At 42.8% G+C, this 14,307-nt stretch overlaps 2 protein-coding genes across 2 annotated transcripts in view; one reads left to right on the forward strand and one right to left on the reverse strand.

The window, feature by feature from the left end:
• izumo1 (izumo sperm-egg fusion 1) overlaps positions 1-4,752 on the forward strand; it is a 30,507-nt gene extending 25,755 nt beyond the window's left edge. The window contains exons 2-9 of the mRNA XM_084695133.1: positions 2,413-2,487; positions 2,602-2,685; positions 2,798-2,818; positions 3,206-3,295; positions 3,470-3,597; positions 3,727-3,877; positions 4,410-4,578; positions 4,657-4,752. Of these exons, the coding sequence (XP_084551259.1) occupies positions 2,413-2,487; positions 2,602-2,685; positions 2,798-2,818; positions 3,206-3,295; positions 3,470-3,597; positions 3,727-3,877; positions 4,410-4,578; positions 4,657-4,729 (791 nt within the window). The 3' untranslated portion in view covers positions 4,730-4,752. The remainder of the gene's footprint in view (positions 1-2,412; positions 2,488-2,601; positions 2,686-2,797; positions 2,819-3,205; positions 3,296-3,469; positions 3,598-3,726; positions 3,878-4,409; positions 4,579-4,656) is intronic.
• Positions 4,753-11,785: 7,033 nt separating this feature from the next.
• On the reverse strand, positions 11,786-14,262 carry prnpa (prion protein a (Kanno blood group)). The gene is made up of 2 exons (XM_084695054.1): positions 13,858-14,262; positions 11,786-12,923 (listed from the first exon to the last, which is right to left on the reverse strand). The coding sequence occupies exon 2, from the start codon at positions 12,912-12,914 to the stop codon at positions 12,348-12,350; it is 567 nt and encodes a 188-aa protein (XP_084551180.1). The 5' UTR covers positions 12,915-12,923; positions 13,858-14,262; the 3' UTR covers positions 11,786-12,347.
• Positions 14,263-14,307: the final 45 nt, after the last annotated feature.

A 14,307-nucleotide genomic window follows, 5' to 3' on the forward strand; every position in this document is an offset into this window, starting at 1 on the left:
TGTTTCCGGTGAGGGTTGGACTCCGCCAGGGCTGCCCTATGTCACCGATTCTGTTCATTACCTATATGGACAGGATTTCTAGGCGCAGCCAGGGTGTTGAGGGGGTCCGGTTTGGTGACCTCAGGATCGGGTCGCTGCTTTTTGCAGATGATGTGGTCCTGTTGGCTTCATCGGGCCGTGACCTTCAGCTCTCACTGGAGCGGTTCGCAACCGAATGTGAAGCGGCTGGGATGCGAATCAGCACCTCCAAATCTGAGGCCATGGTTATCGACCGGAAAAGGGTGGAGTGCCATCTCCGGGTCGGGGAGGAGATCCTGAACCAAGTGGAGGAGTTCAAGTATCTCGGGGTCTTGTTCACGAGTGAGGGAAGAATGGAGCGCGAGGTCGACAGGCGGATCGGTGCGGCGTCCGCAGTGATGCGGGCTCTGCATCGGTCCGTCGTGGTGAAGAAGGAGCTGAGTCGAAAGGCGAAGCTCTCTATTTACCAGTCGATCTACGTTCCTACCCTCACCTATGGTCACGAACTATGGGTAGTGACCGAAAGAACGAGATCGCGAATACAAGCGGCCGAAATGAGCTTTCTCCGCAGGGTGTCCGGGCTCTCCCTTAGAGATAGGGTGAGAAGCTCAGTCATCCGGGAGGGGCTCAGAGTAGAACCACTGCTCCTCCGCGTCGAGAGGAGCCAGCTGAGGTGGCTCGGGCATCTGATTAGGATGCCTCCTGGACACCTCCCTGGTGAGGTGTTCCGGGCACGTCCCACTGGGAAGAGGCCCCGGGGAAGACCCAGGACACGCTGGAGGGACTATGTCACTCGGCTGGCCTGGGAACGCCTCGGGGTCCCCCAGGAAGAGGTGGTGGAAGTGGCCGGGGAGAGGGAAGCCTGGGCCTCCCTGCTTAGGTCGTTGCCCCCGCGACCCGATCCCCGGACAAGCGGCAGATGACGACGACGACGACAGCTGTTCTTAATGCTGTAGAATGCTCCATTCACTTGAATGGGGCTTCCCAACGTTCTGCGGTGAACAATTTTCTCATATTTGACTGTTGCTATGCATATCTGTCAAGGGAAGTGGCCTCTTTGCCTCGGATTCACGTCTTTCGTAGCACTCCGCAAGTAGTCCGGTAACTTTTCAACCCCAGGGTACTCTGTTGCTTAGCGACGTCAGCTGATTTGAATCCTAAATAGTGCTCAAAGTCTATGAAGTTCAACGTCTTTGGCGAACTATTTCTCTGCTGATCAACAATACGAATGGTAACAAATACATTTTAAAAAGACACACTGTTAAGTTATTTTTGTTGGCAAGTAGCCATGTAATAAGGGATAATGTATAGAACGTCGGTCATTATCGGGGAAATAAGCCCCTCTGGGCGAAACAAAACCCCTCCACTTCGCGTCGGGGTGCTGTTCGCCCTGTCGGGTCTACTATACACTATCCCTTACAAAAGAAACATTCTAATTTCCTGCGCTTTCAAACAATCAGTGGAGTTTGGATAGCAACGGCAGCTAGCTTGCCTCTAGCAAACTGCTTTTGAATTAGCCATGTCCCCCTAAATTAATATCGAACTTATTTACGTTTTTGGGGGCTTATTTTCAGTTAGCAGACGGTACTATTTGAATCGCAATTCCATCTGAAACACTGCCAGTGACAACATTGTTACAGTAGCTTGTTTCAAAGGGGGTTCCTTGTTTCAAAGAGTGTTCTTAATGAATTATGTGATATGAGTAGGCTAAATGCTTGAAAATATCACTAGAAGGGAAAACAGACCCACCTGCAACTGAAGCAAGCAAGCACACCCTACAATTTCCCCAGAAATTGTACCCTCTCTAGTTGTTTTTGTATTTTCCTATTCTCACAATTACTCATCTATGTTGTATGCAGGGATGCCAACTCTCACGCATTGGCTGTGAGACACACGCATTTCAACCAGTTCACCCGCTCTCACGCCACACCTTGTATTTCTCACACTGAGAATCCAACGCCAACCAAGTAGTCCTGCTGGCTAACTACTATACTTTTGCTGTGTGGGAATAGAGGAGCTAACCAGTCTAAGGGCGTACAAAAATACAGGAGCACACCCCACAATTTCCCCAGATATTGTACCCTCTCTAGTTGTTTCTTGCTTTCATCCAGGTACACCCTAACACTTTCAAGGATCATGTTGTTTAATTATAATTTGTTTAACTACATGCTGTTCTGGTTCTACCCATTGGCACTTTTTTGCTTTTTCACATTGTATGCTTCATGTTTTGTCTACCCACAACGTTGTGGCTATTTCGTTGTTTAAGATCATTGACCTATGCACTTTTTGTAAAGCTCTCTCTTGGAAGTTGCTTTGGATAAAAGCGTCTAAATGAATACATGTAAGTGTGAATAGTACACTCACACGACCCCTACCGCCTTCTCTCTGCTTCAGACCCCACCACCCTCTACAGAGCCAGCACAGAGTTTCAGAGTGAATTTAATTATTTCCAGAACTCTCAGCACAAAGGTGTGTTTGTGAGTGTGTGTATGAGAGAGAAGTGTGTACATGTGTAATGTGTGCATTTGAGATGTAAATGTAATTTTCATGTCTGACCATCTGTGTGTGTTCTCTCTTTTGTAGATACTCTGAGGTTTGAGACCATCCAGATTATGGAGAAAGGCAGGAAAATTCTGGAGAAACACTTGAAGACATTTGTACGGGATGGTGAGTTCTGAGAGACACAAAGCATGGCGGTCTGTCTAATTAGGGTTAGAGAGGTCTGTGTAACTGAGGTTTGGAAGGTGTCTAATGATTCTTCACCTGTCTGACCCCCCAGGCCTCTGCCCTAACAAGTGTGGTAAGATCAAATTGGCTCTTCTCTTTCTCCCCATATTGTTGTTAATCACCTCTCTCAAGACTGTATATTTACATTTTACATTACATTTAGTCATTTAGCAGACGCTCTTATCCAGAGCGACCTACAGTAAGTACAGGGACATTCCCCTCGACGCAAGTAGGGTGAAGTGCTTTGCCCAAGGACACAACGTCATTTTGCATCCGGAAACCTTCTGATTACTAGCCCGACTCCCTCACCGCTCAGCCATCTGTCTCCCGATTTACATTAAATTTAGTCATTTAGTCATTTGTCAGACGCTCTTATCCAGAGCTTCTTTTCTGCATCATGATTGTGCTAATATGTGTGAGAATGTGTGTGTGCGTGCGTACTTCTGTATGTTTTCTACAGGGTTGTTGTATCAGAGATTGATGGATTGCACCTCTTGCCAATACAAGCTTCAAACCTGCCCTTCTCCCACATTCCAGAAAGACTGTGGGGGTGAGAGAGAGTGTATGTTTGAGAGTCTGAAAGAGAAACTCTGATACAAAAAGAGATACACTGTTACGATATATCCTGGCTTGTGTGTGAATGTTTCCAAATGAGCCCTTCATTTGAGTGTTTTCAAGGAAGTGGGACAACGTGAATAAACCCATCTCTCTCACTCCACCCCAGTGTTCCTTGTGCAGGCTGAACAGGGGGGCCAAGCAGTTCTGGACTGTTTCCTGCCCTGGCATAGTCTGACAGTGGGGAGGGCAGAGTACCACTACTCCTGGAACCCACAGATATCAGTTGATGACAATGTACCAGCATACACACACAGAGAGACTACACGAAGACACTAACACTCACTGAACAAAACAATCACACATACGCAAATACACACACAATGTTCTGTTGGCTCACACACCCATGGCTTGTTTCCTCTGCAGATGGCAGAAGGAGACCTACAGACTCTAGTGGTGACAGAGGACTCTTCTGTGGTTCTGAATCAACTGCACCTCAGTGAGCGGGGGATGTACCGCTGCCTCCTGATGGACAGGAATGGAACTGTCCTCTCTAAAACACGCTTCCTGCTTTCAGGTGCACAGATCTGGTCACCTCCTCCACAACTTTCCTTTATGTCTCCCTCTTTCCTCACTCCTCAATGCCTTCTACCTCCATGCATGCCTCCTCCATGCTTCTCTCCTAGTCTTTCCTCACTTCTCCATGCTTCCTTCCTCCATCCCTCCTCTTCTTTCCTCACTCCTCCATGCCTACCTCCTGCATGCCTCCGTCCTCCATGTCTCCCTCACCCCTTCCTCCCACTTCCCTTCTCCATGCTGCCTCCTCCTTCTTCCTTCCTCCATGCCTCCTTCCTCCATGTGTCCTGTGTTCCTGTCACTTCCATGCCTCCTCCCTCCACTCCTCCTTCATCCCTGATCTGGCATGACCACACTAGTAGAAACAGCTATCAAGACATGATCGGTCAGGGGAACTGCAGGGGAAGAGGGGGTGATGGGATGTGTAGTTCAGACCAGGATACTCACTGCTTCACTTTCAATTACATCTGTACAGTATGCACTGCCAAATATTGTATTTATTTGTTAATTTTGTAAATTTTGATTTCTTTCAGTCACCCCTTCCATGACCTCTACTCAGAGACTGCCTATTACATTGCCCTCCCTCCCCTTTCGCAAATGCTCTGCCCTTTTTCCACCCCCCACCTACTTGCTCCTATCAGTCATCTCCTTGGTTACCACCCTAAGCCTCACAGCCAGCCTAAGCCTTGCAGTCAACTTTGGGTAAGAGAAGAGAGAAGTGTGTGTGAGAGACAAAGACAAAGAGATGGTGTGCTGATTGTGTCATACTTTTCTATTAAGACTGAACCTGAAGAGGGAGAGTAGAGGAGAACCAAGAAAAATAGAGAGTCGAGAGTCCGACGAGAGTGTGTAATGGTAGGAAGAAATACAAATAAAGGAAAAAACAAAACACTTATTTTCACTTAGATACTACAAGGAAAGAGGAGGAGGAGAGGTGAGAATGAGAGTGAGAATAAAGAGGAGAGAGAGAGGTTAAAGGTTTGAAGAGAACACAAGGATGTGTTGGAGCTTACGTTGGCTATTTGTTTAAAGCAATAAAAAACGGTCTCAACTGAATCTAATGCCTAAATACAACTAATGAACTAATGAAATACAACTAATTAGAGTCAGTGTGGCATGTTTTAGGTTGAAATCGAAGCACTGTCATGTAATGTGAACTAGAACAATGAACATGATGAACAACCCGCCCTCTTCAGAGGATTCAGAACGCAGTGGCCCGCCTGGTCTACAATCTACCCAGACGCTCTTATGTTACCCCGCTCCTGATCTCCCTCCACTAGCTACCCATCACGGCCCGCATCAGATTCAAGACCCTGGTACTGACCTTCCCAGCAGTGAATGGGACTGCACCCGACTACATCAAGTCTCTCCTACAGCCCTACACCCCCAACCGCCACCTATAGTTTTCTTCAGACAACCGCCTGGTGGTCCCACCGCTCAAGACCGCCCGGTCCCAACACAAGCTCTTCTCCTGTCTGGCCCCCAAGTGGTGGAATCAACTCCCCATCTCCATCAGAGACACTGACTGTCTCCTCACCTTCAAGAAAAGGCTAAAGACGCACTTGTTCCGGGAGTACAGCGTACTTAGGAATGGTTTGCTGGTCCCAATGTTAGTTTCATCAAGGATCAAAATGACTCTTGCTTAAATACTTGTTGCTCTTGTTGGTTAGTGGTAACTGATTTAAATTGTTGTACTCACTTTGAAATATTTTTTACTGTTGCTTGCTTTTCCACGGGTACACTTGCACTTATAGCGATTCATGTTGTTTAATTGTAACTTGTTTAACTACATGCTCTTATGGTTCTTCCCTTTGGCACCTATTTTGGTTGTTCACAATATGTGCTTCATGTTTTGGCTACCCGCAATGTTTTTGGGGCTAACTTGTTGTTATTATCAGTAACCTATGCACTTTGTAAAGCTCTTTCTTGGAAGTCGCTTTGGATAAAAGTGTCTGGTAAATGAATAAATGTAAATGTAATGTAGTATGTGGTGTGGAAGAAATGGGGATTTCCTGTGTGCTTGCATTATTCACTAATCAATAGACCTAGTCATTAGATACTAGTTAGTATGCTCTCATGCAAGCTTGCTATTAATGAGAGTACATTGTGTCTATGTGTCAGGGTTAATAGATGTTTGGGGTCAGGAGAAAGTACTGGCTAAACGTTCCTTGTCATGATTACAAGGAGAGCTCCACCAATGAACTCTCTAGTCTGAGAGTTGTCATGTGATATGAGCAGTGAATCTCTTTCTCTGAGACTGTTGTAACGTAATTACTGCCTGACTGTCACTATCTATGTTTACATTCTTGTACCCTATAAAAGATGGTCCTCCCGCCTTCAGAGGGGAAAGACATGATTGAGACCTAAGCCTAGTGTTGTGTTGTAATTTTATTGTCAGAGATCTGGTTTTCTCTCCCAATCTGCAGATTCATAAATACTTATAAATAAATATAAATCCAGAACTCAACTGAACTTAGTCACTCCGTTCATGAAGAGACGGACAAAACACGTTCTATATCAGTGGATAGGATGAAATACAGTTTATTATAGTCAGTTTGACCTGCTTTAGGCTGAAATATAAGCACTGTCATGTAATGTGTGGCACTGAAGTAAACATGATATTACTGACTAATAACACTCAATTTCAATGCCGAAACCCTTTTCCCATGTATAAACCACCGAGAGAAACATGTTACAACAGTCAACGTTGATGGGAAACCATTCATCCAGAAGTTTCATACATTGCAAATGCATTGATAACTAAATCTTCTAAATCTTGTCAGTAGTATGTGGAAAGTATGAAATACAGTTGATTTGAGTCAATGTGGCCTGTTTTAGGCGGAAATCCAAACACTTTCAAGCACTGTGAACTGTAATATATGCACATGATATTACTGACGAGTAACACAGTTTCAGTGCCAAAACCCTTTTCCCATGTATAAAGCTCCAAGATGAACATGATAGAATAGTCATAGTGATGGGAAACTATTCACCAAGAATATTCATACAAAACATGATTCTGAAGCCAAAATCTTGTCATTGGTATGTGTTCAGAGGAAATAGTTGATTTGAGTCAGTTTTACCTGTTTTAAACAGAAAAATAAGCACTTTCATGTAATGTGTGGCACTGATGTAAACACTCTCAAGCCACCCAGACTTCACGTCTCCTAGTTAGGTGTCATAAAACTGCAGATAGCATCTCTGCCTAATGGAGTTGAATCAACATTCATTGTATCAAGCATGACCCAAATCCTTTCTGCCAACTGTAAACTTATTTTAAAACACATTCATTGTTCATAAGCCCAACATTTATTTCAGAGGGTCACAACGACCCAGAGACAGCACGAGGGTGGCAGTGTCGTAATAGACACTGCTGTGGGTCACAACTATCCCGATACAGCGCGAGGGTGGCGGTGACGTAATAGACAACGCAGACACTGCTGTGGGTCACAACGGCCCGGAGACAGCATGAGGGTGGCGGTGCAATGTCAATGCAGACAATGTAGACACGACGGTGGGTCACAACGACCCGAAGACTGCGCGAAGATGGCGGTACAATGTCAATGCAGACAATGTAGACACGGTGGTGGGTCACAACGACCTGAAGACAGCGCGAAGGTTCGTCCTAGTGGTAACTAATGATATAACCTGATTCTAAAAATAAAAAGAAATCCCACAGGTGTGTGCGATGTGTTTCGAGAAGGTCCCAGGGTTATAGCCAGCGTGAATTGTGAATATTGGATTTAAACCCCTCCCCCTTCACATTCCCTCCCCTACGCATCAACGTTTTTGTATTTTGCACCGACACGGCGGGGGGTCACAATGACCCAGAGACATTGCGAGTGTGTTGTAATGCACAACGCAGACACGGGGGGTTCAAGTTGTACCCCCACCCCGGTTAGGTAAAGTTGCAACACGACGGACGGTGGGTCACAATGGACGGAAGGCAGCACAAGCGTTAATTTGTATATTTAAGCAGCCACAGAATTGTTTAGACAACGTACTTGTTTATAGTTAACAGGCTTGGCTTTGCTATCAGTCGCAGTAATGTAACTGGCAGTAATGCATTTGGGTGATTGTATAGGGCAGAAGGATTCTGAGTGAACTGTGAATGTGAAACTTTGTGCTTGAGGCAGAATTCATTGTAATATACTGTAAACATCCCATTTGTTGTTTATTCATTTAGATTCATGGTATGTATAACAAATTCATTTTTATTCAAATTCACATACTGCATAAAGTATATAATATCACTTAAAATAAATGTTTACAATAAAAGTTTTTTGACTGACAAGACCTTTTCATGAATGTTTAAACAATGATTTATAAATGAGTGATTTGAAATATATTACACACCCTTCAAGTTAAGTGTTACCAAATATATTTATAGATGTTAAAAGCCCACACATTATTCTAATTTTTCACACACCTCAGGAAATTACATAATATATTGATAGACGTTTAAAGCTCAAACATTAAAACTCCCTAAACGGCATAAATATATACAGACATTTTTAAACCCAACTCACAAGACTATACACACTAAATTGAATACAGAAACATGTACATCAAATCAAATCACATTTATTTGTATAGCCCTTTTTACACGGAAGCATGTCACAGAGAGCTTCACATACGCCCATAGAACTGCCCCTCAACCAACCAAAACCCTCAAGGAAGAAAAGGAAAAACTCTCAGAAAAACTCCCAACGGGAGAAAAAATGGAAGAAACCTTGGGAGGAGCAATTCAGAGAGGGATCCCCTCCTCCAGAGACGGTTGGTACATAGAGCAACATTTTCAAGAACGTATTTAATATACATTTAAAACCACACTAAAATCAATATATATACACTAAATGCCATAGCAATATATACATTGATGTTTAATCCCCAATCAAAGAGTAATTTAGTTTCTTACAGAACCATAGAAAAAGAGAGTTGCGACACTTCCATAGACTCCCATTGTTATCGAGGAATGCGGAAGTAAAGCGTGTCTCACGCGACCTATAGACCAATTATCACCCTACGTCACACAACTGTCAAGCCGGCTCAACTGCGCATGTCGGATGAAAAAGACGAACTTCTCCCCGGTCTATTACACTTGGAGTCTCGATCAGGTCATCATCTCTGGCCACTGGATTTCAGGGCTTGATATTAACTTTTTGAGGCTCTTGGCCTTTGGACAAATACACTCACGTTTCACTTGTCTATGCACAAAAGTCACTTGACCCCGATACCCTTAATAAGCCTGACCAAGTGATCGGGCAAAACTAGCCTGGCTAACGGAGGTCGCTTTCTCAGGCAAATGACAAATGAAACAGGCTAAGAAATCCGAGATGCTGGCTACAGGGCTCTCAAGTTTTGAAGACAGGCAAGAGTGACTCTCCCCCCCCCCCCGTCAGGGGTTCAAAATTAATGACATTATTTCAAAAGTGACCTATAACATTGACTATGCAAAACACAAATGTATTTTAAGAGATGTTTATAATGTGACAATAAGTCAGTCATTGTGTGATAACGAAAATATGACTTGGCCTATCATATTTCACAGACGTGGCATTGCAAGCTCCGTCAGAGGTATCAGGCATATGTTTGTCCCGCACTGGGTTCAAACCTGCCAAATCTGACATCCCAGGCGCCACCACTACCAACTACGCCAACAAAAAGCTAGCAAACCAGGGACGCGGGTGGCCTTTTATATACCTGAGGAGTGAGTTTCATCGATACACACCAGCTACATCTATGAACTACTTGTTCTGAGCAGGTGTTGTCAGAGAACAGGCTGTAAAACTGTTGGTTAAGTTACAGACACTCATGAAAAACTGATGCAAATTATCTGGGAAACGTTTTCTAACAGCAGTCAAGTTGTCATTGTTTGTGTCAAACAAGGTGTGAATTTGTTGTAACATTAAAATAGGAGATCATGACTGCTCAAAGTGATGCTCGAGGTCCAGTGGTTTGCTCTGTAGGTGAACAAAACGTTTGGAAGACGTAGCAGAACCACGTGAAAAATTACAGGTAATGCTTTTTTCCATTGGTTGTTGCATTAAATCTTACCTAAATACAATGGTGCTATTTTCCAAATGGCTATTGTGTAGTAGACCATTTCTTTTTTTTGATTGGCTTATAAGTGGCAGGCTCGACAAAGAACTCCAAGGGAGACGCGCTTGATTTCTGCCGGTTCCATAGTGAGAGAAATTTTGGTTGGGTGCTGCGGGATATTAAATATATTATAAATATTTTTTTTTGCCGTGAGAAATACAATGTGTTGTGGGAGGGCGTGACAAAAGACCGACACTTGAGAGTGACACTTGAGAGCCCTGCATTTACTTCAACAGTCGAAGGTTAAACGTTAAGTGGAACAATATAGTCCTCATTAGGCTACTGTTTGTTATGTACAGTTGGTACAGTATGGTAGCTAGCATAGCCATTTCTAGCTCTGCTTCACAATATTGCGTTATGTATTATAAGTTAACGTAATACATAAATGTTATAAAGTATCAGACATGATACAACACACCAGTAACCTAGTAAGTAGACATTATGTGTTTATATACCGAAAGTATATCCACGAATCGAGATGGTGCTGCTGTCTGTCCCGCTGAAAACCATTTAAACAGGCTGACAGCAGTGTTTTTTTTTACTACAGCGAGCTACCGGAACCACGTGACAAAAAAAAGCTCTAGCTTTTCCCTTGTGTTTCACTGGCAGGGAGTTTTTACAATGTTGTATTTCACTCCATTCTACACCAAACACGTCAGGGAGGACTGCCTTTTGTAGATACGAGTCAGCTGAAGATAGCCAGAATATAGGATTGCTTTAACCAAGCCTGTTTCATTCGTCATTTGCCTGAGAAAGCGACTTCCGTTAGCCAGCTTCATTGAAAACCATTCAAACCGGTTGACAGCGGTGGGGTTTTTTGGAACTACAGCGAGCTACATGAACCACGTGATCAAGTGTCGGCGAGATCAAAGCGTGTCGCAACTCTCTTTTTCTATGGCTCTGGTTTCTTATATACTAGTGTAATAATAGGAACAATACGCTGTTCCTATAGGTCCAGAAGACGTTCTCAAAAGTTAATAAATACGTTTATCGACCTCCCAAATGTTCGCATAGGTAAATAAACTTTTTTTTAGTTGTTCTGTTCACGAAATAAAGTATTTGTTATTGAAACTCCACAGTTGTTGATATGTTGCTTTGGAGATGTAGTGACGTCACCAGTACCAAGTGCAGCCGATTGCTCTGACAACATGGCGTCTGCTCCAGATTCGACGTGTTTGATCGGGATCTTCCCACGTATTGTTGTAGTTTCTTATATACAAGTGTAACAATTGGACCAATACGCTGTTCCTCTTGGTCGAGAAGACGTTCTCAAAAGTTAATAAATCCGTTTATTGACCTCCCGGATGTTCGCAGAGGCAAATAAACATTTAACCAACCAAATAAATATTGTTAAATTAAATGTTAAAACATTTGTTAACCGAGACCGTAGGTCAAATTGTTTTAACAAATTGAGGCGACAAAGCGTTTGCTGACCTGTCGAAGAGTAAACATTTGCTGTGTATATAGTTTTTTATGTGTTCTAACTGTATATACCTCAGAGAAAAAATACAATTCATAAACCCCACAATTTAAACCCCACTCAATTCAATATACACACAATTGCATAATATGCAATTGCATAATTTATGCAATTGTGTTGTAATACAAGATAATTAAACCCCATTACAATCTAAGAGGTTTATAGCCCACACAAACACACATTAAATTACATCTATTTACAGGCATGTTTAAACCCCACTCACATACATACACACAACCTGCATGCATTGCGTACAAAAGTAATACAGACCCTATATAGATATATCAAATATATAAATCTATATTATATATTTTGAATAAGGAATACATAAAAAATATATACATAATAAATGTATATACAGACAGTATATATTACTCAATTGCATGCATGTACAGTATCTTCAAAAAGTCTTCGGACCTCGTAACTTTTAGCACATTTTACTATGTTGTAATTGTAAATTTATTTAATTGCAATTGTTTCCCATTAATCTATACTCAATCACCCATAATGACAAAAACATGTTTTTAGAAAGGTTTTGCGAATTCATGAAAAATCAAAAGCTGGAATCTTTGTGTTAGTGTTACAGTAGCGGCAAACACTTATATAAATTATACATAGACATATGTGTTCAATGTTATCTTGTAAACATTCAGTTCTTTGAAAAAGTATCTGTCTCAGAAACCTGTGTATATTTACAGGAAGGCTTAAAGATATGGTCTTTTCTCTGCTACAACAAAACATCAGAGTATGAAGGGGTGGGAGTTATATGCTAATAGTCTTCAGTACTACAGATTCCCATTTATTGCAGGATACCAGTCAGTTTGAGTCCTGTTGTGTTGCCATATACTGTAAGTATTTATATCTGCATCTCCCCTCTTCTCCTCCATCCCTAAATCACCATCATCCAGTAGCCCATGACGAGGGCCATCAGAGAGCCGATGATGACAATGATGCTGTTATAGATGGGTCCACTGGATGCCCCTGCATAGTACTCTACATCTCCAGAGCCCTCTGGCCCCTCATAGCCAGGCCTGGGGCCATATCCACCCCCATAACGGGGGTACCCCCCATAACCATAACCCCCATACCCCATACCTCCGTAACCCATGCCCCCATGGCCCATTCCTCCATACCCTGGTCGGCTGAGGGCTGAGCCAAGTACCGCTCCTCCCAGGGCCCCTGCTGCTGCTGCTCCGGCCACCTTCCCCGCACTGGCGCCTCCACTCTGGGATGGGGCCATGGGGCGGTATGCCTGCCCCCCCTGGGGGTAACTGCCCCCTCGAGGGTAACTCCCCCCTCGAGGATAACTAGAGACACCAAAGCCCCGACCACCACGACCCAAGCCCCCACCCCCACGCCCAAAGCTTCCTCCCCTTCTTGCCTCAGAGATAGGGCTGAGGGTTGCCAGGAACAACAGGCAGGCAAAGGCAGTAAGGAGTTTGCGTTGGCCAGTCATAACTGTATCCTGGAAAGAGAAAACATTAAATTAGTAATGGATTTCCCTGAGCCAAGCACTGCTCCCCCTTGATGCAATGTTGACATATTATGTAGATTAGATAACTACTTCCCGATGTTCTTATTCAGTTTTTTGAGTGTCTCATCATGGCTTAGGTTAGGATTAAACAGTAGGATTCACAATTTGAATTATCACCAATGCTTGACACTAATTTAAATTATTAGATATTCTTCTCTACTGTGTTACAGAAAAACTTTTCAAACTATATCAGTTCACTATGAAGTAGTTTATTAAAACAAAAGAGGTTCTGGACTGCAACCGTGGATAACAACTATAAATACTTTCTTGTATTCTAAAAACCAACCCTCATAGTCAACAAAAAACTAATCAAAACTTGATTTTACTATTGATGACAATGGCAGGACTGAAGCTATGAGACATTTTAACTGGTGAAGACAATTATAATGATGGTACTACTAATCAGTTAGTGTTTTTTCTCACAGTCTATTCTCGTCCACATTAAGACAGCCTGTAATTAACCTCTGGGTCAAGACCCAGGTTTGGAGATAATCCCACTAGAGTGTTCCCAGATTGGAGGTTGTGGTTATGTGCAATGCAGCTCACACTCAATCACTGCAAAAGCGAGTTATAGTATGTATATCTGAGTCAGGGCTGACATCAGGTGACTTTAACGGAAAAGCCACATTTGTATACCTTGATAAATCTTGACACTTAAATATTATTCAAACATTATGTATTATATATACACAACTAAATAAATCTTGACACCTAAAGATTATTCAAACATTATGTATTACATGTACACTACTAAACAAATCTTGACACCTAAAGATTATTCAAACATGATGTATTATATATACACTACTAAACACAACATGTATTGAGGTTATTAAAAGCAACAAACACAGTAGAGCTGGCTCACCTGTTGAGTGGCTGAAGAAAGTTCAAATGATCAAGTGATTCAAATGCTGTTTCTCACTATCCCTTGGTTCTTGTTTTGCTGTGAGGCAGGAGGCAAGTACAACAGTGTATGTGTATAGGCGTGTGATTGTTGGTCATGCCAATAACTGTCTGATAGTGTGCGTCAGCCAGTTATGTAAATCTCCAGACAGTCCAGTCTTGCTCAGACAGGTGGAGGGCATCTCTCTGTCCTTCCTCCACATTGGCTACATAGAGTCAACAGTGTTCCTTGATCCTTGTAACAGTATAAGCCTCTTCCGAACAACACATTGGTGTGTGTGTGTTTCTGTTCTATATAAGTCTGAGAATACCATAAGCCTCCATAACAAGACTTAGAATACCTTTGAGTTACATAATTTTGCTCAGGATTGCAAACTATGATGTGTATGAAAGTGCAATACATAAAACAATG

Source organism: Hypomesus nipponensis, chromosome 28 (genome assembly GCF_054491055.1).
Source record: "Hypomesus nipponensis isolate SF chromosome 28, ASM5449105v1, whole genome shotgun sequence".
In the NCBI taxonomy this organism is placed as follows: Eukaryota; Metazoa; Chordata; class Actinopteri; order Osmeriformes; family Osmeridae; genus Hypomesus; species Hypomesus nipponensis.

Bases quoted from the DNA above. Each gene is read 5' to 3' on its own strand.
- prnpa (XM_084695054.1), bottom strand. From the start codon at position 12,914: ATGACTGGCCAACGCAAACTCCTTACTGCCTTTGCCTGCCTGTTGTTC.